General features: G+C 48.8%; 1 protein-coding gene and 1 pseudogene across 1 annotated transcript; one reads left to right on the forward strand and one right to left on the reverse strand.

The window, feature by feature from the left end:
* Positions 1-16,713: 16,713 nt before the first annotated feature.
* Positions 16,714-19,225, reverse strand: TSKU (tsukushi, small leucine rich proteoglycan). Its single transcript, XM_063095341.1, has one exon. It carries the CDS (start codon positions 19,223-19,225, stop codon positions 18,152-18,154), a length of 1,074 nt encoding a protein of 357 aa, XP_062951411.1. The 3' UTR covers positions 16,714-18,151.
* Positions 19,226-23,926: 4,701 nt separating this feature from the next.
* Positions 23,927-24,547, forward strand: part of LOC134376271 (guanylate cyclase 2D-like) — a 115,363-nt pseudogene continuing 114,742 nt past the window's right edge.

Here is a 24,547-nt window from a genome sequence, read left to right on the forward strand (position 1 = left end):
AGTCCCGTTTGTGCCCAGCATGGTGTTTTGCCCATGGTAGCAGGGTAATTATTGCAACAGCTCAGGAATGTAGTTGGGAGACCCAGTGCTAGTCCTCTCCCAGATATGTAACTGCTGTTAGACTTTAGATAAGTGACCCTCTCTCTCTCTGGTCTACAGTTTCCTGATAAGTAAAATTGGAATGATAACCTCTGTCCTGTGATATTTCTGAGAACATGGTTGTAGTGGATTGAATTACATCCCCCCCAAACACAATGAAGCTTGAATTGTATCTCCCAAGTTTTATGTATTAGAAACTGAGCCCCCACTGTGACTGTTAACAGGGTGGGAACTTCTATTATGGTAATTGTAAGGTGGGGCCTTGAAGAGGTGATTTGGTTGTAGGACCCTACAATAATGAATGGATTAAAAATGGTGGTCAGGGGTGTGGTTCTGAGGACTTTAAAAGAAGAGGAGAGTCTGTCTCTCTCTTTGCTCTCTCTGCTTCCACCATCTTGCAATGTGAGACCCCTGGGTCACTGTTGCCACCACCAGATGGACTTTGGACTTCCCAGTCTCAGAAAGTGTAAGCAATACATGTCATTGTCTTTATAAATCACCCAGTCTCAGGTATTTTGTTATAAGCAACAAAAACAGACTAATAAAGTGGTTAAAAATTCTTGTAAGAGAGGAAATACCATACAAATATCAACGATTTGCATTTAAAACAACTTTTTTGGTGGGCTTCCCCCCAAAAAGTGATACACATTTATCACAGCCAATATGGAAAATACAGGTAAGACCAAAGAAGAAAATTTGAAATTATCCATTATTTCACCACCCAGAGAGAGCCATTGTTAACATTTTTGTACATCATCCTTTATTCACTTTGTTAATGCACATGTACAATTTTAAAGCAAATATTGTGTCAAGTGATGTGCACTTTTTGCAACCTGCTTTTCTTTCCACTTAAGATATATACAGATGAACATTTTCTCACATCCTTAAATATTCTCTTGCAGGTTTAACCTTTTTAAAAAACGTTTTTATTGAAGCATACTATAGATAGAGAAAAGCATATGTATCATGAGTGTACAGCTCATTGATTTTTCACAACTGAACTCATCTGTGTAACCAGCACCCAGTCAACAGATCAGAGTATTACCCGCTCTCCTGAGAAGGCGTCCTGATATCCACTCGCAGACACTACCCACCCCCAAAGGACTGCAGCTTCATTTATTTTGTTTGAATTTTTTATTTTGAAATAATTATAGATTCATAGGAAGTTGGAAAAAATGTATGGAAAAGTCCTGGGTATTCTTCATTCAGTTTCCTCTAATTGTAAAATTTTGTATAAATTTAGTTCAATATCAAAACCAGGAAATGGACATTGGTGTCATCTTCTGAGCGCATCCAGAGTCCACTAGTTTTATATGTACTCATTTGTGCGTGCGTGTGTGTTTATGCTTCTATACAATGTTTCCACCTGTATAGATTCATATAGCCACAACTACAATCAGATGCATAATTGTTCCATTACCGTAAGGCTCCCTCCTGCTGCCCTGTATAACTACGCCCTCCTCCACCTCTGCTGTGGATTGAATATCCTCCCAAAACTCATTGAAGCTTGATTCCCATTGTAACAGAGTTAAGAGGCTGGAAAATCAGACTACAGCAGTGTTGAAAGGCGGGCCCTTTAAGAGGTGATTGGATCTTGAGGACTATGGCCTTGTGAATGGATTAATCCATTTATGGATTGATAGGTTAATGGTTTATTGGGTTGTCACAGGAGTGGCACTCATGGCTTTATAAGGAGAGTGAGCACATTAACACACTCTTGCTGTTCTTACCACATGATCGCCCACATCTCAAGGGGCCCCTGTAGAGAGTTCCCACCCAGAAGACCCTCACCAGATGTGTTCCCTGGACCTTGGACTTCCCAGCCTCCATAACTGTAAGAAATAAATTTCATTTTCTTACACATTACCCACTTTCAAGTATTCTGTTATGTGACAGAAAATGGACTAATACACCCCTAACTCTTGGCAACCACTAATCCATTCTCCAGCTCTATAATTTTGTTATTTCAAGAATATTATAAATGGAATCAGTATGTAACATTTTGGGATTGGATGAATTTTGTAATTCCCTTGAAACCCATCTGAGTATCAATAATTTGTTCTTTTTTGTTGCTGTGTAGTATTCCATGGTTGGAGACACCCCCGTTTGTATAACCATTCACCTGTTGGGGAACATTAGCGTTGTGTCCACTTTTTGACTATTATGGATATTTGTGTAGGGTTTTGTGTGAATATAAGTTTTCATTTCTCTTAGATAAATGACTAAGGATGTGATTGATGGGTCATATGGTGAGTGTATTTTTTAGTTTTTATAACAAACTGTTTCCTAGAGTGGCTGTCCTCTTTTGTACTCCCACCAGCAATGCATGAGTGATCCAGTTTCTCCACATTCTCACCAGTTTTCGGTGTTGCTACCGTTCTCTATTTTAGTTATTCTTACAGGTATGTAGTAGTATCTCATTGTGGTTTTAATTTGCATTTCACTGATGGCCAATGATGTTAAATACCTTTTCATGTGCTTATTTGTCATTCGTTTATCTTCTTTAGCAAAATATCTGTTCATGGTTTTTTGGGGGGTTTTTTGCCTGTTTTTTTGAGAATTCTTTATATATGCAGTCATGTGCCACATAATGACCTTTTGGTCAATGATGGACTGCATATACGGTTCTAGTCTCATAAGATCATAATGTAGCTGAGGCATGTAGTGTGCTATACTAACTAGGTTTGTGTAAGTACACTTTGATGTTTGCACAACAATGAAATCACCAAAGGACACATTTCTCAGAACATATCCCCTCATTAAGCAACTCAGGACTGTAGTAGATGCGTACTAGATGTGTCATTGTTGGATATGTGGTTTGCAATTACTTTATCCCAGTCTGTACATTATGTTTTCATCCTTTTCACAGGTTCTTTCTTTCTTTCTTTTTTTTTTTTAAAAGATGACCATTAAGGGGATCTTAACCCTTGACCTGTTGTTGTCAGCACCACGCTCACCCAGTGAGCTAACCGGCCATCCCTATATGGGATCCGAACCTGTGGCCTTGGTGTTATCAGCACCACACTCTCCTGAGTGAGCCACAGGCCGGCCCTCACAGGTTCTTTCAAAAAGCAAAATTTTAAATTTTAATGGGTCTAATTTATCATTTTATCTTTTGTGGATTGTACTTTTGATATAAAGTCTAACCCTTAATCTTAAAGATTTTCTCCTGAGTTTTTTCCTAAAAGTTGCGTAGTTTTGTGTTTTACATTTAAGTCCGTGATCCATTTCAAGTTAATTTTTGTATAAGGTATGAGGTTTGGGTCAAGAGTTTCTTTGTTTTGTTTTGTTTTGCTTTTTTGTTTTGGCCTACGTGCAGCTTAATTTTTAATGGTTGGCCAATATTCTACCCTCAGGTATACCACAAGCTACTTACACAGTCACACTATTGATGTGTCTTTAGATTGTTTTCAATACTTTTGCTATTATAAATAACAGTAATGAATATTCTTGTAGCTAAACCTTTTACTTATTCATGCTTGTTTCCTAAGAAGAGTATTTTAGAAGTGTAATTACTAAAAAAAAAAAAAAAAAAAAAAAAAAAAAAAAAAAGAAGTGTAATTACTGTGGCAATTTTTAGGGCATTGGGTACATATTGCAGAGCTCTCTTCAGCAAAGTTTCTGCCAATGTTCTTTCTCTAGAGCTGGATACGAAACAGCCTACTTTTCCACTCCTTCCTCCAATCTAGGGACCACCTTCTAAAAATAAAAACACTGCAAATGGGATCTCGATGGTGTTTACATTTGTATTTCTTTGATTACTAAGGGCAAGTGTGGGGACAGCCCTGGGGGACAGTGCCCTTCTGTGTTCCCATCTGCTTTACTCCTTCCTGCTGTCTTCCCACCTACCTGCTCTCTCCAGGGGTCAGGAGTCAGGGAGCAGAGTTCTACTCTCCTCTCTCTCACTGGATGTGTGCCCTGGACAAACCATACACATCCTCTCCAACCCTCGGTTTCCTCATTTGTAAAGAGAGCTAACAATGCAGCTTTTCCATAAGGTTTTTGTGAAGATCAAAACATATCACGGACATGCAATTGCTTTGAGGCATTACATGCTGCTCAGATGGTAGACAAACATTAGTAATTATATTGTTATATTTAGTTCCTTTTCCTCCATTTCTGGCTACACTGTGCATTCGTTTACTTTCTTTTATCAGCGCCCCCTGCTGAGTGCCAATGGAATAACCACCCAATCCTGGCTAGGGTCCAGATTAAACCCAATGTGTAGGGGGCAGCAGAGGAGAGAGTCAAAGGATTTAAATACTGGAGTGGCAACAGTACCGACCAGTCAGAACCAACCCGGGGCTCTGCCCTGGGAAATGCTCCCTGAAGCTCAACTTGGGGAGTGGAGGAAGGAGCCCTTCAGTGTGCCAGGCCCTGTGATGGGAGCTCTACCTGATTATCCTGGCACTTCTTTAAAGCAGGCCCTGGGCTTGTGTTAATTGACAGTGTTAATGTTCCCACTTCCGGTGAAGAAACTGGAGCTCAGAGGATAAATGGCTCGGCTGGAGTGATGCAGCAAGAAAGTGGCACAAGTGAAGAGAATGGAAGGGGGCCTGGAGAGGAAAGCCAGAGGACCCAGGCTTAAATCCCGGCTTGCTTACCATGAGCAGGTGTTCCAAGGAGGAGAAGAATGAAGACTTGGGCTCTCAGGAGCTTTCACTGAGGATCCTAGAGCAGCTGCCCTTGGCCAGAACAAACAAGCAGCTGTGACTAGTAGCTGCTCCCCACTGACCCTGTCACAGGTCAGCGGGACTTGGCTGAAGCCCAGATGAAAGCAGTTGAATGGCTGGCCTATAGGACCTTGAGTCCCTTCCACGGTCCCCGCCAAACCCAAATCTTGGTTTCTCTGAGTTTAAGAGCCAAACAGGCTAACATGCTAGTATTGCCTGTTTCTGATTCTATAAGTTAACATCCTACTTTCCATTCTATGCATTTACTCATAGCAGTTTATTTATGGGCTCTGGAATCAGACTTGCTATTAAAATCCAGAATCTGTCACTTATCAGCTGTGGGGCCTGGGGCAAATTATTTAACCCTCTCTGAGCCTCCAGTTTTCTCATCTGTAAACATCTTTATAATAAAGTGGAGAATGATTAAGTCAATACATGATACAGTATGTACATCTCAGTGCCTGGCACTTAATAAACTTTCATTTCATCAGCAAGTTTTTTTTGTTTTTGTTTGTTTTACTCCAAAGTGGATCCAAATTCCTACATTTCTTTCTTTCCCCACTGCTACCACCAAGTCACCATCATCTCTCTCCTCGTCTATGACAACGACTTCCTAACTGACCTCTTTGCTTCCCCTCTGGTACTCACAGCCTTGGTGATCTTTGTGAAATTCCACTAAAGCCTGTTGCTCCTCTGCTTAAAGGCCTCTGACTGGCCTCTCACTGCACCTGGAGTAAAATCCACGCCCCTTACAGTGGCCTATCAGGCCAGCCTCTCCAACCTCAATTCTCCCCCAAACCCCTTGCTCTCTTCACCACGGCCAGTCAGCCTTTTGGACAAAACGCTTGAACAAGGCAAACCCTGTCACCCCTCAAAGTCTTTGCACTTGAGATCCCCTCTCCTGCAAATGCTCCCTTGGGTCCCTTCAGGGTTGGCTTCTTCCGTTCATTCGGGTCTCAGCTCAAGCGTGAGGGTAGCATGTACCTGCATCACCTTCGCTGGCACACCAGCACTGTCACTCTGCTCCATTCTGCCCTCCTCATAGCATTTGCCACCACCTCACTTACTTACACACCCAACCACTGGCTTACCATTGGCCCTCACCCCCTACTAGACGGCCACCTCCATGACCGCGGGGACCTTGTCTGCAGCCACTGCTCTTTCCACAGTACCTGTCCCTGCGTCTGGACATACAAGATACTCAAAACTGTTAATCAAAGTAAAAAAAAAAAAAAACAACAAAAACCCTGAATAAACATTAGTTTAAAAATTCCATAAACACAAAGGTGGAAAGTTATTTTGTCAGAGGGAAAGGTGTGAAGGCAACAGAGTCCTTGGTGACTGCTAAAAGCCACTGCTCATTCTGACTTGTGCTTCTGAGTTTGCCCTCTGCTCACTTCTTGTGGGGATCCCCTCTGGCCCCAGGCCTGGGTCTACAGAGTCAACTCCAGAAGCGGGGCGGGAAGAAAAGGAGCAAATGGGCCGGTGAGAACGCAGCGCCCTCTGGTGGGCACAAGCTCCATGACAAGTCAGAGGCCTGGATTCCTTGTCCAGGCTGTGCCTGCAACTGGATTCTTGCAAGTTTTCCCCTAGTTTGTCCCTCTTCTCAGATAGGAACTCAAGTTCAGGTTCTGCCTATGCAGTCACTTGCCACCTTGTATTTCAGTCATCTGGCTCCCCCAAGGGACAGGGAGCCACCAGAGCCAGGGCTGGGCTTGGTCCATCTCTGGATGCCCTGAGGCTAGGACTGTGATGTCTCTGCCAAACACATGGCTTTGAAGTGTGTGGGGGGACAGATCCTGGATCCTGTGCACTGAGACCTGGCGCCTACCCCTTGGGCTGCCCTAATCCTTTTAGTCACTCTTTCAGCACCCTGTAGCCTTTGTCCCAGAGTTTTATTATTCTTGTCATCTCTCACCCCATCCCCTAGAGAAAGGGCTTCTCATCAAGTGATTTAGCTCTCTGCCAGGGCTAAGCAAGCTTGTCTGGCAGATCTACCAGCCAAGTAATTATATTCATCCTTTCTTTTTCTTTTTTCTTTTGTCATTTCAACCCTAATCACTCGATGGAGAGTGGACAGAGGACAGAATTTGCAATGGGCCTCTGCATGCAAGTCCCACGTTCTTCCCCTACTCTCTGGGCAGCTTTTTCCCTATCTGTGAAATGGGCTAGTGGTAAGCCCTGCCCTGCTTTCCTCTCAAGAATGTTGGGAAGAGCAAATGAGGTATGGGTGTGAAATGTTAGATCTGTGTAAACTTTAGTGTTGTCCTGACATAGTTATGCAGTGGAATCATCTGGATTTGCTTGTTTTTAAAACCTGAAAACTACCAATCCCCTTCTCCCACATATGAAAGTTAAAAAATTACATAACAATGAAGTAAACTTCTGGAACATTTGGGGAAAAAAAAAGATTTCTGGGCCTTTCTGGTTCTTGGTGAAGACTTGTGCTTTCTGCCACGCTGCAGGCAGCACGGAGCTGGCCTGTCTTTTTCATAGGGGGTCACAGGCCCTCAGAGTTGGAAGGAGCCTCTGGATCTCCTAGGCTGACTCATGTTACAACTGGGGAAGGATGCAGGCGCAGAGAGGTGGGACTTGCTCCTCCACAGCCAATGGGGCTGCAGTTGGGGAGGGTGTGGCCGGGCATAGACTTAGTCACCAGAAGGAAGTCAGAGCAGAGGTGAGTCCTGGCCAAGGAGCTGGAGAAACAGAAGTAGAACCTTACAGAGGACTCCTGTCCCATCCCAGCTTCTGGACTGTTGGTGTATACACACACCTGCTGCCTGCCCCAGGGAGGGAAAGAGGAGGGAGCAGGGAAGGGAGCGTCCACTGTAGAGGAACTGGAACTAACACTGGATGTCTTGAGATCTGGGTTCTGCTATGAGCTTGCTGTGCAGCCTTGGGAAAGCCACTTAACCTCTCTGGATCTCCATTTAACCATCAGTAAAATGGACGTAACAGACCCATTTATTAATTCAACAGATACATATTGACAACCAACTATGTGTCAGGCACCAGCCAGGTTGCTAGGGACCCTCTAGAGCAAGGCAGGCACAGTTCCTGCCCTCAGCGTAGAGTGGAAACTGGGAAAATAAACACAAGATAAACGTGATGAGGGTCACTCTGAAGGGAAGACTAGATACTGGGCTGGCACAGATGAGGGGCATCTAACCTTGCCCGGGGTAGGTTGGGGGAGGAGGTCAGGGCAGGCTTCCCAGAAGAAGTGGCACGGACACTGAGACAGGAAGGGTAAGTGGGAGCTAGTCAGGCTGGTGGGTGCCAGGACAGGAAATCATGCATTTCGCCCCACTCCACTCCTTCAAGGGCCACCTGCCGTTAGAACACGTGGAAGCTCCGTGTCGAGTCACTCCCGGGAGGTCTGCTGAGCAGCCGGACTGAGCCCGCCCGCCACGCTCGTCCCCGGCGTCACGTGTCTGCGCAGGAGGTCGGATGTTACCGGCGGGTGCGGCAGGTCGAGGGGATCACAGCGTCCGCGTCGGTGTGTGGGGGGCGTATTTAAAGATGCGCTAAGTATGACTGCGCACGGTCTGCGGGGAGCGCCGCTCGGTCCCCGCCCGCCGCGCAGGGCCCGCCGCAGCCTCGGCTCACTCGCACAGACGCGGAGGACACCTGAGCAGGACACTGGGTTGACAAAGCCTTTCTTCTTCCAGCTCCCTGCGGGGGTGGGGAGTAGAGGCCAAGGGAAGGTCCAAGGGCGAGAAGTGGGTCTGTCAGGGGCCCCGCAGGTCGCTTGTGTGGCCTGGGGGAGCCTGCGAGGCTGCGGGGAGGGGCGCAGGCTGCTGGGTGGTTGGGGGACAAAGACGTGAGGGAGGAGCTCCCGGGCAGGGCGGCCGCCCCGACCTGAAAACGCCGCCCGCGTGCGCTTCCTTCCAGCCGCTTCCACGAGCCGTCCGCGCGGACGGAAGACCCGCCTCCTCGGCTTTTTCGTTTGGCATCTTCTTCGCATCTTCAGCTGCCCACGTCCCCAGGCGATGTCAGCAAGAGAGGAGGAGCGGGGCAACGGGGCACGAGGGATGGGAGCTTTCGTTACCTATTGTCATGTAAGAAACCACTCCAAAGCGTGGAGGCTTAGAACCACCACCATTTCATTGGCTCATGACTCTGCAATCAGGGCTGGGATCAGCCGGTTGGTTCGGCTGGTTTTGTGGTGGTCATTTGTATGCGTTAAGCTGGTGGGTCAGCAGAGTCTGAGATCTGCTGGGATACTGGATGGTTGAGCTTTTCTTTCTCTTCATACAGTCTTGGCGCCTCTCCACATAGTGTCACCAGACTTCGTATGTGGCTGCTCAGGGCTCCCAAGATTGAAACAGCAAAAGCTGCCAGGCCTTCTTAAGACTTAGGTCTGGAGCCTGCACAGAGCCACTTCTGCATGGTATTTTCTCTCTCTCTTTCTTTTAAAATTGAAACATAACTGATTGTACATATCTGTGGGGTACAGCATTGGCTATTAATACCCGTGTGCAATATGTGATGCTCAAATCAGGATAATTACTGTATTTATCACTACACAACGTAATCATTTTTTGTGGCCCTTTACCAATTTTTCACTAACCACTCCCCCTTCCCCACCTCTGGTGGTCTCAGTTCCATTCTGTCCTTTAGAAAGTTCAAGGAATTATTGAGATTCTTGTATCTTTCTTTCTTTAATTTTTTAGTTCCCACTTATGTGTGAGGACATATGGTATCTCTCTGTGTTTAGCTTATTTCACTTAATATAATTTTCTGTAAATTAATCCGTGTTGCTGCAAATGGTAGAATTTAACTCTTTTTTATGGCAGAGTAGTATTCCATTGTGTGTATATACTACATTTTCCTTATCCAGCCATCCATCAATGGACATTTAAGTTGATTCCAACTCTTAGCTATTGCAAATAGAGCTTCAATAAACATGGGAGTGCAGGTATTCCTTGGATATGATGATTTCCATTCCTTTGGGTATACACCCAGCAGTGGGGTTGCTGATCATATGACAGTTCTATATGTACTTGTTTGAGGAACCTCCATACTGTTTTCCATAATGGCTGTGCTAATTTATAGTCCTACCAACAGTGTAGAAGAGTTTCCCTTTCTCCACATCATCGCCAGCATTTGTTATTCTCTGTCTTTTTGGTAATGGCCAGTCTGGCATGAGATGATATCTCAATGTAGTTTGTATTTCCCTGATGCTTAGTGATGTTGAACATTTTTTCATGAGTCTGTTGGCCATTTGTATGCCTTCCTTTGAGAAATTCCTATTTAGCTCCTTTGCCCATTTTTAAATCAGGTTAGCTGTTCTTTTACTGTTAAATTGTTTGAGTTCCTTGTACATTCTGGATATTAATCCCTTGTTGAATGCATAGTTTGCAAATATTTTCTCATATTGTATAGGTTGTCTTTTCACTCAGTTTTGCTGTACAGAAGCTTTTTAGTTTGATATATTCCATTTGTTTATTTTTTCTTTTGTTGCCTCTGTTTTTGGAGTCTTATTCATAAAATCTTTGCCTAGTCCTACTTCTTGAAGTGTTTCCCCTATTTTCTTTTTGTAGTTGTATAGTTTCAAGTCTTACATTTGTTTTTAATCCATTTTCAGCTGATTTTGGTATATGGTGAAAGGTACAGGTCTAGTGTCATTCTTCTACATATGGATGTCCAGTTTTCACAGCACCATTTATTGAAGAGGCAGTCTTTTCCCCAATGTTTGTTCTTGGCACCTTTGTCAAAGATCAAAGACAAAGGTTGTAAGTATGTAGGTTGATTTCTGGGTTCTCTATTCTGTTGCATGGGTCCGAGTGTCTGTTTTTATGCTAGTACTATGCTGTTTTGGTTACTATAGCTTTGTGGTATAATTTGAAGTCAGGTAGTGTTATGCCTCTGGGTTTATTTATTTTTGCTCAGGATTGCTTTGGCTATTTGGGGTCTTTTGTTCCATATGAGTGTTAGGGTTGTTTTTTCTATTTCTGTGAGGAATGTCATTGGTATTTTGATGGGGATTGCATTCAATCTGTAGATTGCTTTGGGTAGTATTGACATTCTTCGTGCATGGTATTGACTAAAGTACTTTGTACTGCATAAAGTCCCAGGCTCAGCCTGGATTCAAGAGGAGTGTGAATACGAGGGTGTGAATACTAGGCAGCATGGTTTGTTGCAGCCGCTAATGTAAAAGGATATCCCATCAGTTGGTAGAGGAAGCTGCATATATAAGAGACACTATCCTTCAATTAACTTCTTTGTGGGTCTCACAATCTTGTCTCTAGCGTCACAGTCTTAACAACTGTTATATCAACATACTACCTTCAAAACACGTTTTAGGGTGTAACATATGTTTGAAAACATGCTTAGGTACCCTTTGCTCCCCATTAGCTGGTAAATGCCATACTCCCACACCCAACCCAAACATCTTTTCTCCGTTCCCCAACCACACTCTTGGTATCCTGCATCCTTGCCTATCTAGGAGGGACGTCAGACAACAATCATAGCATAAGCCAAAGAGTAATGGTGGGATTCCAGGCAGAGAGGGAGCCCATCAGGGAGACTAAGAAGAGTAGGTTTTCCCTCCGTCTCCGAAATCACAACAGGTCAGCCATTCCATCATGGATCCTTCACCAGGCCTGGGGCAGATGGTGGCAAACATACCTCAGGTAAGGGGTATGAAGACATTTCCTAAGCACTGTGGGCCAGAAGGAAGCTGTGTGGCCGGGTGGTTTTGAAATGTACTGGGGCAGAGGGCAGATCCTCTTTCCAGACAAATTCTGAGTATAACAGCTTCCATAATATCACCTGCTGGGAGCTGATGGCCACTGAAGAAGCCCTGTCTGAGAATAATTTGAGCCATAGCAGGTTTATAAGTTTGACAAAAGAAAGGATTTTCAAAATAAAGGTAAATACTGTTTCACGAATACAGCACTTATTATATGCCAGGCACTGTTCTAAGTGTTTTACATACATTGGCTGACTTTTTCCCTACACCAGTTCTGTGAGGAAGCTACCATATCTCCGTTTTGCAGATGTGCCACTGAGGCTTAAGAGAGGTCAACTGGTTTACCCCAGGACACTCAGCTGTAACTGGCACAGCTGGGCTTTGAGCACAGGCAGCCTCCCTTTGCAGCCTGTGCCTTAACCACTAGCTACTCAGCCTTAAGGAGCCCCTGCATCAGTGCCTTAACCTGATTGGGGAACCTGGCTTTTTTCAGCCCAAAGTAGGGCTGTTTGTCCTTTGCCCCTGCAGGAGGGTTAATGCCTTGATTCATCACTTAACTTTGGAAAAGTTGCTGTTTCTAAGAATCATCTAGTTAGAAAATCGTTCCTGGGTTGATACTTCTGTTCTCAAACCAGTTTCTCTTTTTCTCTGTCTTCCTGTACTGTACATATATTAATTATGTATACATGTTACATGCATATGTGTATATCAAGAAACAAATGTATGTTTTATTCCCAATTCAAAACATTTTGACTATCTAATGGGTCTGCAAAATAAAGTAATAAATTGCTTTGAGAATTAGAGAATAAACACGAGAAGAATTTCCCTCCAAGCTTAACAAAAATAATAATCCTCACAAATACAATCACTAGTACTTAAATAAATAAAAGATAATAAATAAATAAACAAAAGAAGAATAAACACAGGGCATGTGACTTATCTGAGTGGATATTTGCTGTTGCTAGAAGTTGAGCTATGGATTGACATCAGGGACTGGTGTAAAGAGCAATTATAATTGCAATTAGCTACCTGTGAACACTGGACATTGGTATACAATGGACATTGCCACCACAGGACATGTTCCCTTTGTGGCCATTGGCCATTGGTAGAGGCTGTCATTTATATGATAAATATTAGATATCAATGAACATTTGCACTCTGGTGAGCATTAGCCAATAAGGAACATTGAACATTGATAGGCAAGGCCATCTTAGCCTATGATGACCTCTATTGTCATAGACAGTGCCCTTGGTGGACATTAGGCATGAGTGGACTTTAGCACTGGTGGACTTTTAATTCTGTAAGCACATAAAGTGAGCAGAGAGGAGGCCTCTCCCCCCCACATCCCTGGTGGTCTTGTCCAGAGAAACACCTTATTAACTGATTGAGTGGCAGTTGGGTGGCAGCACCTGCCCCACCATCTACCTTTTCCCTCTGAGAGCCCTGTGGCTGTGGCAATTTGGGGACATCAGAGGGTAAAACCGATAGAGGGAAATTCCTGCATTTGGAAAAGTCAAATCGGCTCCCAGAACTACGGGGGGATTGGCTTACACACAAACCCACAGACTCTCTTCTGCCATTCTGACCACCACTGTCTGTGCATTTGCCCCTACCTTCTCTATAAATGGGATGATGAAAGCACAGCAGGGCTGGCTTCATGGACACTGAGATCCTAGAAGGACCCTGTGCTTGATTTAATACTCTGTTCTTGCCATCTTGAAATTCTAATAGTTTTTGAATAAAGAGTTTCACATTTTCATTTTACACTGGGTCTCACAAATTATGTAACAGAATCCTGGCCACCTGCCATGGGACCTTGGACTGCTCTTTTCTAAGCCTCGATCTCCCTGTCTGTGAAAAGGGGCCAGGAGGGGAAAGACTTTGACTTTGACCTTTAGCTTTTTATGCTCTAGGAACTAGAATCAATGGTTTGATTGGAAATATTTAGAGATGAATAACTTCCCCAGTTTATCTGTAACAGAAAAATAAATGGGATCCCAGTACATTTTGGTTTCTTTGAGTACCTCTACCCTCTTTGATTCATGGGATCTGCACAGCTGGCCCTGCCCTGAGATAGAATAGGCAAGAACGGGAATTGACATCTGGCAGATGAAGCCAGGCCCAGACTGGTTCCTTATCTGCATGGTGACAAAAATACCTGATGTAGTTGTGAGGAGAAAATAACAGCATGTACAGAAAGCATGAGCAACCTATGCCCAGTAAATGGCAGCTGCATTATTAATGAAATTCAAGAAAATGCTCGTAACCCTGTCTGACTGTGTTGGCAAGCTGTGCCTCAGTTGTTTCCCCATCTCTAAAACTCAGCTAACATGGATCAATGCCCATTCCATGGTAGGCACATAAGGGCCAAGATCCTGTGGGTTAAACAGTATTGGTCTGCAATTGTATGAGCCTAAAACTTTGCAAAATTCTTTAGTTCTGAGTAAGTTATCAAAATATTGTTACTGGGTCCAAGTCTGGTTCTCTGCCCCCTTTCAAAAGCAAACCACTCAAAAGTCAAATGTTGGTGAAAATGGAAGTCAGCTTTTATTCAGGAATACTGGTGACCTGAGGAGAGCTGTTAGGCTAACCCATCTCTCTGGTGAACTTGAAAGAGAGTGGACAGGCTAAAGCCACCTCAAAGACTCAGATGTACTGAGGAGTTTTTAAAGAGGGGGCTGAAATGTGGGAAATGAAAAGCAGGAGGGAGGGGGACGTGCGCTGTGGGAGCTCCGTGCAAGGAGCCAGGTGCAAGGTCTTGCCAAGGCTCCATCTATTTTCTGCTCCTGTCCTCGCTGTTATCTTAGGGTCCTGCTAGGGGCGGGGGGTGGGGTGGGCGATGTCATAGATCAGCATAGCTTTACTGATGTCTTCCTTGGTTTCCCAGGGTCTGGAGAGTATGTGCTAGTCTGCAGCTCCAGGCTGACTGGAAAACAACTTTACATTCATGAAAATAATGTCATCTTGCCCCGTAACCAAGGTTCAAAATATCAAATAACCATGAGAAAAAAGAGAACTCAGAGAAATGCACGCCAAGAAAAAAATAAATAAATAAAATAACGTGTCCTTTTAAAATCTTTTAGAGCCCATGACGTTTTAGGTCCCAACGTGGCTCAGTCCTGCTTACTCCAACAATATGACTCTGAGACCACATGGTTCTGTAATCTACTTCATAATTCTGTGGTTGAATGAGGGAGGGAAAGAGCATTTATTTGGTGTGTATCTGTTTTGTGCCAGGCACAGTACTTGTTTCTTAATAAATGTTACTTCATTTCCTCTTTATACAGTCCCAGGGAGAGAGATATTTTCGTCCCCATTTTCCAGGCTCAGAGTAGTAAATTGACTTGGCCAAAGTCACACAATTGGTTTGCGATGGAACCAGGAGATTCTGTGAATTCCAAAGCGGAATCTCTGCACTAATCTCGTGATTCTGTGAGACCCTAGCGCCCTCATTCTAGGTCCCCGTACTCCCATAGTGTAGAGGGAGGAGCTTGGCCTGGCTGGCTGGGAGGATGGACTGCTTCCGCAAACTGCGCAGGTCCGGGCTGGCCTCCAACCTCCCAGCCCTGGGCCTTGCTCTGGGCGCCAGCTCGGACCCGGGGTGTCTGGCCTTGCGTGACCACGAGGTGGCGCTGCGGGCTGGGAGCCTCCGCACCGGGCGGAGGGGGCCACGTACACTCCCAGTTCGGCGAGGCCCGCTGTTCTGCGGAGCTTCAGCTCTCCCTAAGGCACGCAGGAGGCTGGGGCTGGGGGATACAGGGTTATGCGCCGCCAGGAAGGCTGAGCTCACACAGTGTGATGGCATCTGCATTCATCCTCCCACTGCAGCTTCACCCCCCGCCCATTTTGCTGATGAGGATGCTGCAGTTCAGGACAGAGGTGGCCTTTCCCAGAGCCCACTCCTGCAGAAGCCCCTGCCTCCTCTTCCCAGGCTTCTTTAGGCTTTGTCCTTATCTTTAAGTCCCCTGTGTTCCATGGCTTCCCCCTGGGGGCCTCCTTCTGCAAGTGGGGCTTTGGCAGGACCCAGACCCACTGAGTGAAAACACCTGTGATCCCTACCCCACCCAGTATTTGAAGCCTCTCTTGTCCCAGAGAATATGGGGGAGGGGGGTGCAGAACACATCAGAGGACTCTGGGGGCTGGTGTCTCACTCTGACACCACCTCCTAATACCTCAGCTCTTTCCTGCATTGACCAGTGGGCACCAGCCTTGGGCTCAAGGACTCTGGTTGGTACTTCTCTCTGGGGAGGCCTGATTGACAAGATGGGCAAGCTCTCCATCAGTGCCCATGGCCTAAATGTTCTGGGTACAGGTATAGTGCCATTGTTCACCAATCATCCCTCCCCAGTGCCAGCCCCTTTGTCCAGGTCCACTGTCCTCAGCTGTGTGGATGCCTTCCTGAGGCCTACACAGGGCTGTCACAGCTCCTGTGCTGCTATTACAGTCAGGTGTCACCTGTGTGTCCTTCCCCTTCCCAGCCAGGAATGTGAGTCTCCCCTAGGGCAGAGACTGGGGTGGACTCATCTTCTTGCCCAGCGCAGGGCCTGGCACAGAGGATACCAGGAAAAGCATGTCATTGTTGGTGATGAGGGTGATGGATATTCCTGCAGGCATTGGCCAGTTAGAGAAACTTGCTGACAGTAAAAGCACTCAGATGAGCTGGAAGTGAGCTCACTGGAAGTGTGCAAACAGGAGTTTGAGGAGTACCACAGCAGCTGAAATGCAAAGAAGGAAGGACGAACAACACATTGTTGTCGGACAAGTGGACCTGGACCAAGGGGCTGGCACTTGGGAAGGGTCATGGAGGGAGATGGAGGGGGACCTCAGGGAAACCTTCTCAGAGGGCAACGCAGGAACTGGTTCTACAGGATGGGAAGGAGGTTGAGAGGCAGAGATGGGGTAAGGGCAAGGTCTCCCAGCAACAGCTGAGCAAAGGCAGAAGCCTGCAAGGGCCTAGTGAGCTTATGGCTATAGCTGGATGCTGGTGGGTGGAGCTGAGGTGGCAGGGAGCGGGCAGATGAGGAAGGTGGACAGGGTGCAGAGAAAGGTCCAACTCCCTCCCCCATGTCAACTTACTCCTCAAATCCTGGGAGATTCTGGGCTTTTCAGGAAGAACATTCTGCCCAGGGCAGGGCTAACCCAGATTCATCCTTGTGACCCCAGAGCCCAGCCCAGGGATTGTCAGTGAATGCTGGTTGAATGATGGAAGGAAGACCTCTTTCTAGTGTTTATTAAAACAAGGCCCAGTCAGGTGCTGGGTTGGGCTGGTGGGGGGAAGCCAGAACTCTCATTGCCCGGTGGGCGTCTCTGGAACCAGCCCCTCATGTCCACATAGGCACTGACGGCTGGCTTCTGCCCAACACCCCCAGCACACGCCCAGGACACAATATTACAAAAGTGAACAAAGGCAACTTTTATCTTCTTTTATAAATGACATGTTTCCATCCCCTGCCAGCAGGGGTGGGGGTGGGGATTGAAAGTGACAGTCCATTAAAAAGGCAACTTTTATAAAATGAAGACTAAGGAAAGAGCCCAGGGCTGGGAAGCTGAGATGCCACCCTGGGGGCAGAGCCCAACATGGGTTGGGAAGACTCTGCCTCCTTCCGCTGCATTTCTGGGAGTGCTCAGGCCCACTGGGGACTGAATCCAGGAGGCCCCTTGGAGCTCATGGCCAGATGGGGCTTCAGAACCACATCAACTCCTTGGGAAGCATCTAGAGGCAGTGTCTGAGGGGAAGTGGGAACATTTCCAGTCTTGATGCTATGGGACCTCACCCCAGAGTGAGAAACTGGCAGGGCTGGGATTAGTGTGCCCTGAGCTTCCAGAGACTCTGAAAGGTGAACTGATTTAGCTTATGCCACACAGCTGGTCACTGGCCCAGGGTTCCACCTCCGAGGCCCCTGGCTGTCCTGCTGCTGCTGGCCCTGGGGATGGAAAAGGTGCAAACAGCAAGAGGGAGCCCAGGAAGGGGAAAGGGAGGGGATGCCTCAGAGAAGGCTGGAAAGTGCAAAGGGCCCAGGCTGGGAGGCAGGAGTCTGTGTTCCAGCCATGTCCCCACCCCTGTAGGGCCTCAGATTAGCATTTTTCCTTCTCTAGGCCTCATTTTTCCATCTGTCACATGAGAAGGGTAGACAATTTTTCTTTCCAGTTGCCTCTATAACTAGGGTTCTCCCCAGGGTTCCAGGGAAAGAGAAAAGGGTGAAATGGGCCCATGAAGATGAAGTGGGCCCAGAGCATACAAGGGGCTATGTTGTAAAGGAACTCATGCCCCTGAGTGACTGGACCATGGGCCCAGGAGACACTCAGCCCAGTGGACCTGAACTCTGCCCTGCAGCAGTAGCTCCTGCCCACCCTCCTCCTGTCATGGCTCAGGTCAGCCCAGGCATGAGGGAAGGCACTTAGGGTACAAGTGGGGAAGGGCAGCAGGAAAGGAGCAGAGTCTGGTTGGCATTGAAGTCCTTCCGCTCATGCTTCAGGGTGGCAACACAGACAAAGAGGCAAGACTTTGCTCCTGGGTGTTGGTCCCAGCTCCAAAGCCTCTCCTAGGTCCACAGCCCCTACAGTGATGCTGCTGCACAGGCCGGCAGATTCCCCACTGGCATTGGCACATTAAAATATAAGTTACTTGGGACCTGAGTAAGCCCAGGGCAGCAGTCTGTTAAGTGGCCCCAGGCCATACCATTCGTCACAAGATGTCAGGGCCCCTGGCAGCAGATTCTCGGGTGTCTATGCAGTGCAGAGCCACCTTGGGGCTGGAGCCAGGCTGCCGGGGGTAGGCCCCCTCCCGTACCAGGCGCCGGCAGTGCACATCCTGGCCCACGCTGACGCTCTGTAGTGCTGGGAGGTGGAGGAGCAGGATCTCAGGCAGGGCCACCAATCCTGTGCCTGATAAGTCCAGCTCCTGCAGGGAGCCCAGGCCTGAGAACACCTCAGCTCCTGCCCACTTGAGCTTGGGGTTGCCTGACAGGTCTAGGACCTGCAGGCCTGGTAGCTCACTGAAGCCATTATGCGCCAGCTGGGGGATACTGCGCAGGCTGGCCAGTGACAGGTGTGTGAGGCCCGCCAGCCCTGTGAAGGAACCTGGGCCGATGGCAGCCAGAGGGTTCCCGTCAAGGCTCAGATAGCGCAGGGGCAAGTCTTGGAGGTTGGGCACTGCGCGGAGCCGGTTCCAGGCCAGGTTCAGGCTCTGAATGGCGGGTGGGGGCAGGCTGGCCCGTGCTGGGTGCGGCACGAGGCGGTGGATGAGGTTGTGGGAGAGGTCCACGTGCAGTGCCCGGCCCTGGCTGTGGGTACTGAAGGTGGACACGGAGACTTCTCGGAGCCGGTTGTGGCTGAGGTTCACGTCACTCAGGGGTGAGCTGGTGAAACTCTCTGCCGGCAGGGCTGCCAGGCCATTGTGGCTGAGGTCGAGTGACTCCAGGTAGCGAAGGCGGGAGAAGGCGGTGGGCGAGATGCTGGTGAGCAGGTTGTGGCTGAGATCCAGACCAGCCAGCGTAGTATAGCCAGGCCCTGCCAACACCGACTCGTTCACTGTCTCCAGCCTGTTGGAGGACAGGTCCAGGTGGGCTGTGTCCAGAGGGATGGGCACAGGCATGATGTGGGGCCCCAGGCCGCTGCAATCCACTTGAGTCAGGCTGAAGCTGTCGAAGAGGCCAAAGGTCTCCACCTCACACTGGCAGCCAGGGAAGCATGGCCGAGTTGTCTGGGCTCCACTCACGGCCAGCAATAGCAGCAGGGCCAGCAGCAGGGGCCACGGCATGGTGGGGGCTAGAAAGAGAGCCACAGGTGAGGCTTGAACATCCCAGATGGCTCTAACCCCACCCTATAAGCAAGAGCTAAAGTGTCTAGACACAGCTGCAAGTTGCCACCAGTCCCCTTCCTCCTGGAATACTCCTCCTAATTCCTAGTCCCCACTCCTCTCTGGCCTCAGTCTCCCCATCAGTATGGTAAAAGGGGTTAGGCCAGATTGGTGGGTTTTAAACTGGAAGGAGCAGACCCTTTCTTTTTTGTGTGTCTTTTCGTGACCGGCACTCAGCCAGTGAGTGCACCGGCCAGTCATATATAGGATCCTAACCTGCGGCGGGAGCGTCGCTGCGCTCCCAGCGCCGCACTCTCACGAGTGCGCCACGGGCTCGGCCCAGACCCTTTCTTAAATAAGATCCACAGATGAAAGTGTGCCTGCTCTGGCTGAGTGACTGGGGCCCGGAGCCTTCCATGCCTGTTCCCCCAGCCCCGCTGTAGGGTGTTAAGGAGCCCAGTTTGAAACCCACAGGACTAGATGGTTTTTTGGGCTGGCATCTGCAGCTCTGATGGTTTAGGGTCCATGGGCTGTTCTAGACCCCACTGGGAGGGGCTCACAGTAAAGCGGTCAGGGTTAGCGTGCTCCACTCACCCCTACTGTGCATGCGCTACATGCTAGGTGCTGTGCTAGGTGCTGGGTGGGGTGCTGTGCTAGCTGCCTCACGGCACTGTCTCATTTAACCCTCACAATTACCCTCACAAATTTCTGTGAGGCAGAAATTTCTGTCTCCTTTTCATCAAGAGGGAACTGAGCCTTGGAGAGGTTACGGAACTTACCACAGCCACAGCATTAAGTGGAGTGGTACTAGGTGGGGTACAGGCAGAGAAAGCATGGTCTGCTGTTGCAGTTTGGCAGTGGCTGCGCTAGGTGTGAGACCCACACTCGGGTCTTCTAGACCAGGGCTCTCTCCCTGCAGTGGGGCCTGCAATGACTGCAGCCATCTCACTCCCACCTCCTCGGCCTGTCCTCCAGAAGCAGGATCCTCCCTTCCAGTTGGGGACCCTGTGTCTGAACTCCCAGATGGGTTTTGGGGACACATTTTCCAAGTCCCTTTCCCCCTTGCCCTGCCCTCTGGCCCCCAGCTGATAGAGCTATTATACCTCTTTGGCCCTTTGGGCAGGCAGCTGGGCTGGTTCCCCCATTATACAGATGAAGAAACAGAGGCTCAGAGAGGTAAAGGGCCTAACCCCAGACTAGTAAAAAGCAGGGCAGGATTAGAACCCAGGCCTGCTCAGTTCCAATTCCTCTATTCACATCAGCAGGCCTGGCAGGATGGCTGGTGGAGAGGCAGGGTCCAGGAGGGGCTTTTCCCACTGTTGTGATATGATGCAAGCCACTTCCTCTCCCCGGACCTCGTTTGCCTTTCTATACAACTACAACAGGAGCTGTCACAGATGCTAGGCATTATGTATATGTTGTCACATCTAATGTTCATCCCCACCCACATCTGCCGGATTAAAGCCTGTGTTCACGCCCACTGTGCTCCTGGGATGGTGGTGGTCAGTGGTGCTAGCATGAGGATGAGAGGGTTGAGGAGTGAGATTTTCTAACTGGACAATTTGGACAGTCTGTGGCTACCCCTCCCCCGCACGGAGGCCACTCAAGCCTGGAAGAGAGAAGACGGCGCTAAGCTCTTCATCTGGGTGGCCCTGCCCTATGCCCCCTGCCCTGTCTCCCTCCCATTCATCCTTCTTTCTGGCCTTCAGGGAAGGGGGTGGGTGGGGAGGGAGCTGCAGGATAGCATTACCACCCTACATGAAACTTTCAAGGGGTAGTCACTTGATCTGCACTCTAGCTCTGCCCGGGGGCAGGAGAAGTGGGGCTCTTCTCCCCTGCTCCCCCATGTGGGCCCCTCCTCTCCTGCCCCTTTCTTTTGTAGAAGCCAATTTGAGGATTAAACCCGGGCCCAGGTGCATCCTGGGCTTGGTCCCAGCTGAGGCAGGACAGAGTGTTCCAATGTCTGGAACTAAAAGGAAAATATTAAGTTGCTTCAGGCCTTCTTTGTTCCTCTGGGTGAGCTCCTCACCACAGGGTTCATTACCAACAAAAGCCCCACCTCCTCTGCTAAGCCGATCTGCTCCTTACCCACCCTTCCTGGGGTTTAAACAAACACCACAAAGGGCCCTGAGATTACCCCTTGGTTCCCATGAAATGCCAAATGGCCTCTCGTGAGCGCCTGCTTATGTAACCAGCAGCCCGAACACAGCCCAAATGCTGCCCCTCCAGAGTGGGGGCCTCAGCCTTGTCCTCTGCACCACAGGGCAGCAATTTCTGCCCTGCCCTTCTCACCTAAGTTGTCCACCCTCACCGAGATGCACTGCAAACTGACGAACTGTGAAGAGCTGTGCATACGCAGGGCGGTCATGACCAGGCCACCTGCAGATTTGGAACTGAGGCAGCAGTACTAACAGCTGACATCGCGGGGGCTGGAGTGCAGATGGAGGCTCGCCTGGATAACTTGGCTAGTAAATGCTCCAGGGTGCTGAACCAGGTACTTGCCCAGCCCTGCGTGGTGGGAACTGTCAACAGTGACAGAGAAGAGTCTTCTCTATAGGCTAGTGCTGGACACTCGTTCTCTCATCCAGTCCTCACAGTCACTCCATGAGGCCAACAGTCTCACCCCCATGTTAAAGCAGAGGAAACCAAAAAAAAAAGGGGGGAGAAGAACCACCTTTAGCAAGAGTGACTTGCTAAACTGTGCAACTTTGGGAAGTTTTAGGTGAGATAAAGTGGAGATTACAATCCCTTCCTCAGGAGCTGCTGTGAGGGTAAGAGATCACAATGAAGAATGCCCAGCACAGCGCCAGACACTGACAGATGCACCATCCATGAGTACCTGTGTCTCTCCCAGGCCACATGCCAGATGGATTCTCCCTGAGAGGGAACCCAAGGACCACCCCACCTCCTTCACCACACTCCAGGGTGCTGACAGGGACGTGACAGGGCAACTGGGTATGGTGATGGGATAAATCCTGAGGACAATCAGGACCCTAGGTCTTAGTCCCTGCTCTGTCAGGGATGGTCCCCATCTTCAGACAAGTCCCCTCCCCTCTCTGAGACTCAGTTTCTCCAGCTTCACAAGGGGTTTAGTCTAGATAATCTAACATCAGAGTTTCAGGACTTTAAAATCTAACAAAAGCATTTTCTAAATCTCTACTAAGTACAAAGCACTGGGCTAGGCCATGGGGGGGGGGGCTGGGTGTGTGCAGAGGGGATGGATACCAGACCCCTGTCCTCGTGGGGCTTCCAGACCAGCAATGGGGACAGAAGACCAACTCATAAAAGATCACTAACACCAGCCTTGGACCCAGGAGAGTGGGACTCTAGTCTCAGGCCTGCTGCTATCTGTGTGACCTTTGCAGTTTTCTTTATGTCTTTGACCTTTGGTTTTCTTATCTGTATAAAAGTATTAATATTGCCTCCCTCTGGAACCCATGCACTACCCTCAGGAGAAAGAGAGAGGCAGACAGGTGGCACCAAAGAAGGCTCAGGGAAAAAAGAGAAAATGATCTTTGGGCCAAGATTCATCACTTTTTTCCAAATCCCGACCTGCACATAAAGACATCCAGTCATCAACCAGCTTATGGAACACAAGGACAGGAGGATAAGGGTTTAGAAATTGCATCCACCCCTGGTTTGTGGGACATAATGTAAGGTCCTCCAAGGCAGGGGCCATGAGTTATCATTGTTGGACCCACAGGACCAGGTCCACAGGGACTCTAACAAAGTTTACTGACGGCCTGAGAGGACAAAAAAGTAAATGGTATGGCCCTAACAGGCTCCAGTCAGATCTCCCCAGGTGACATCCCAGACCCTGCTATGAGATACCCTCTAACACAGCTTTGGCCACATCTCTCTGCTTATCAAAAACCAGTGGGATTCTGCTTTTACCTACAGAAGTCAAACTCCCCCAGGCATGGAGGCATTTGCAAGTTGGTGCAACTTCCTCCCTCCTTTGTGGCCAGAGTGGGAACAGCCTTCACCTTGACAGCCTCTGAACAACCCTCTGCTCACACTTCCCCAAATTCAGAGAATTACAAGGCTTGGGAGTTGGAAGGCCCCTCGGGGCCCAGAGAGGGGCAGTCACGGCAAGGAATGGTGGAGCAGGCCCAGGACCTGGGACCCGACGCCTTGCGCTGCTGCTGGCACTGCACGCATCCACCCGGCCTGCCCTGACCCCGCTGGTGGAACAAAGCCTGTTCTGTCCACTCAGGCCCCTGGGCCACCCCTCCCTCCTGGCCTCTCACACCACAGGCTACGGGTCTGCCTCCTTCAGACACTACCAAGTAAATTGTCTGCTGTTGTTTACCTTCTTTACCTGCCCCTGCCCCTTCCCTGACTTGCAGCATAAGCAGCTGGGGCAGTGCCCTGCCTTCCTCGCCGGTGCATCCTCCATCCCTTCCCCCCTGGGGCAGAGCCAGGCCGGGCAGGCACGAGCGTGTGGGATGAACGCAGCGCCCAGCAGCTAACGAGTGGTCAACCACTGGACTCAGACCCGGGTGTGAATCCAGCTCTGTACCTACTAGCCTCTGGCAAGTCTGAACATTTTGAGCCCCAGTGTCCTCAACAGGGATAAGAACGCAGGGCTGTTGAGAGCACTAAATCACAGAATGGGAAGCAAATCAGCTCACTGAGTGCCACATGTTATGTGCCCGATGCATGGTAGACAATGATGGTGATGATTTATTCAACTTCCTGAAGGCAATGACTGTTTTGTTCTTCTTTGTGTTCCTCTCACCCAAGTTCCCAGTGCAGTGCCAGGCACCCGGCGGGTCCGTGACTGCTTGTGCTAACATCCTGCAGTCACTCTGCTGGTGTCTGTTGGTGAGGCCCCAATCTCTTCCTCTGAGGATGCCTCTTTGGGGGTAGGGGTCCCAGCATGGCCTCAGTTGCCTGCCCTTGATGCTGTACCACATCATCTCTTGCCCATAGAATTTTCCAGCTCCCCTCAACAACTTTAACAGAGAGCCCCTGGCACAGAAACCAGATGGGCAGGGGGCCGAGTCACAGCCTGGCCCAGGGTCCCAGCATGCACCTGAACAGGCCTTTGCCTCAACCAGCTGCTCCTCAACTCTGAGCTGCCTCCCATCCCCATGCCCCTTGATCATGAGCTCATTCAAACTGACGCCAACGAAATCCCCAGGTGGAAATATCATAAATGTCCTGCCCTCCAACCACTTAGTCAGCTCTGGAAACACAAGGCAGAAAGAATTTCAGGGCCAAATTCCCGAAGCATTGAGGACCGGCTCTTCCAGCAGAATCGCTAATGCCGCACATCTG

Source organism: Cynocephalus volans, chromosome 4 (assembly GCF_027409185.1).
Source record: "Cynocephalus volans isolate mCynVol1 chromosome 4, mCynVol1.pri, whole genome shotgun sequence".
Taxonomy (NCBI): Eukaryota; Metazoa; Chordata; class Mammalia; order Dermoptera; family Cynocephalidae; genus Cynocephalus; species Cynocephalus volans.

Bases quoted from the DNA above. Each gene is read 5' to 3' on its own strand.
- TSKU (XM_063095341.1), bottom strand. From the start codon at position 19,225: ATGCCGTGGCCCCTGCTGCTGGCCCTGCTGCTATTGCTGGCCGTGAGT.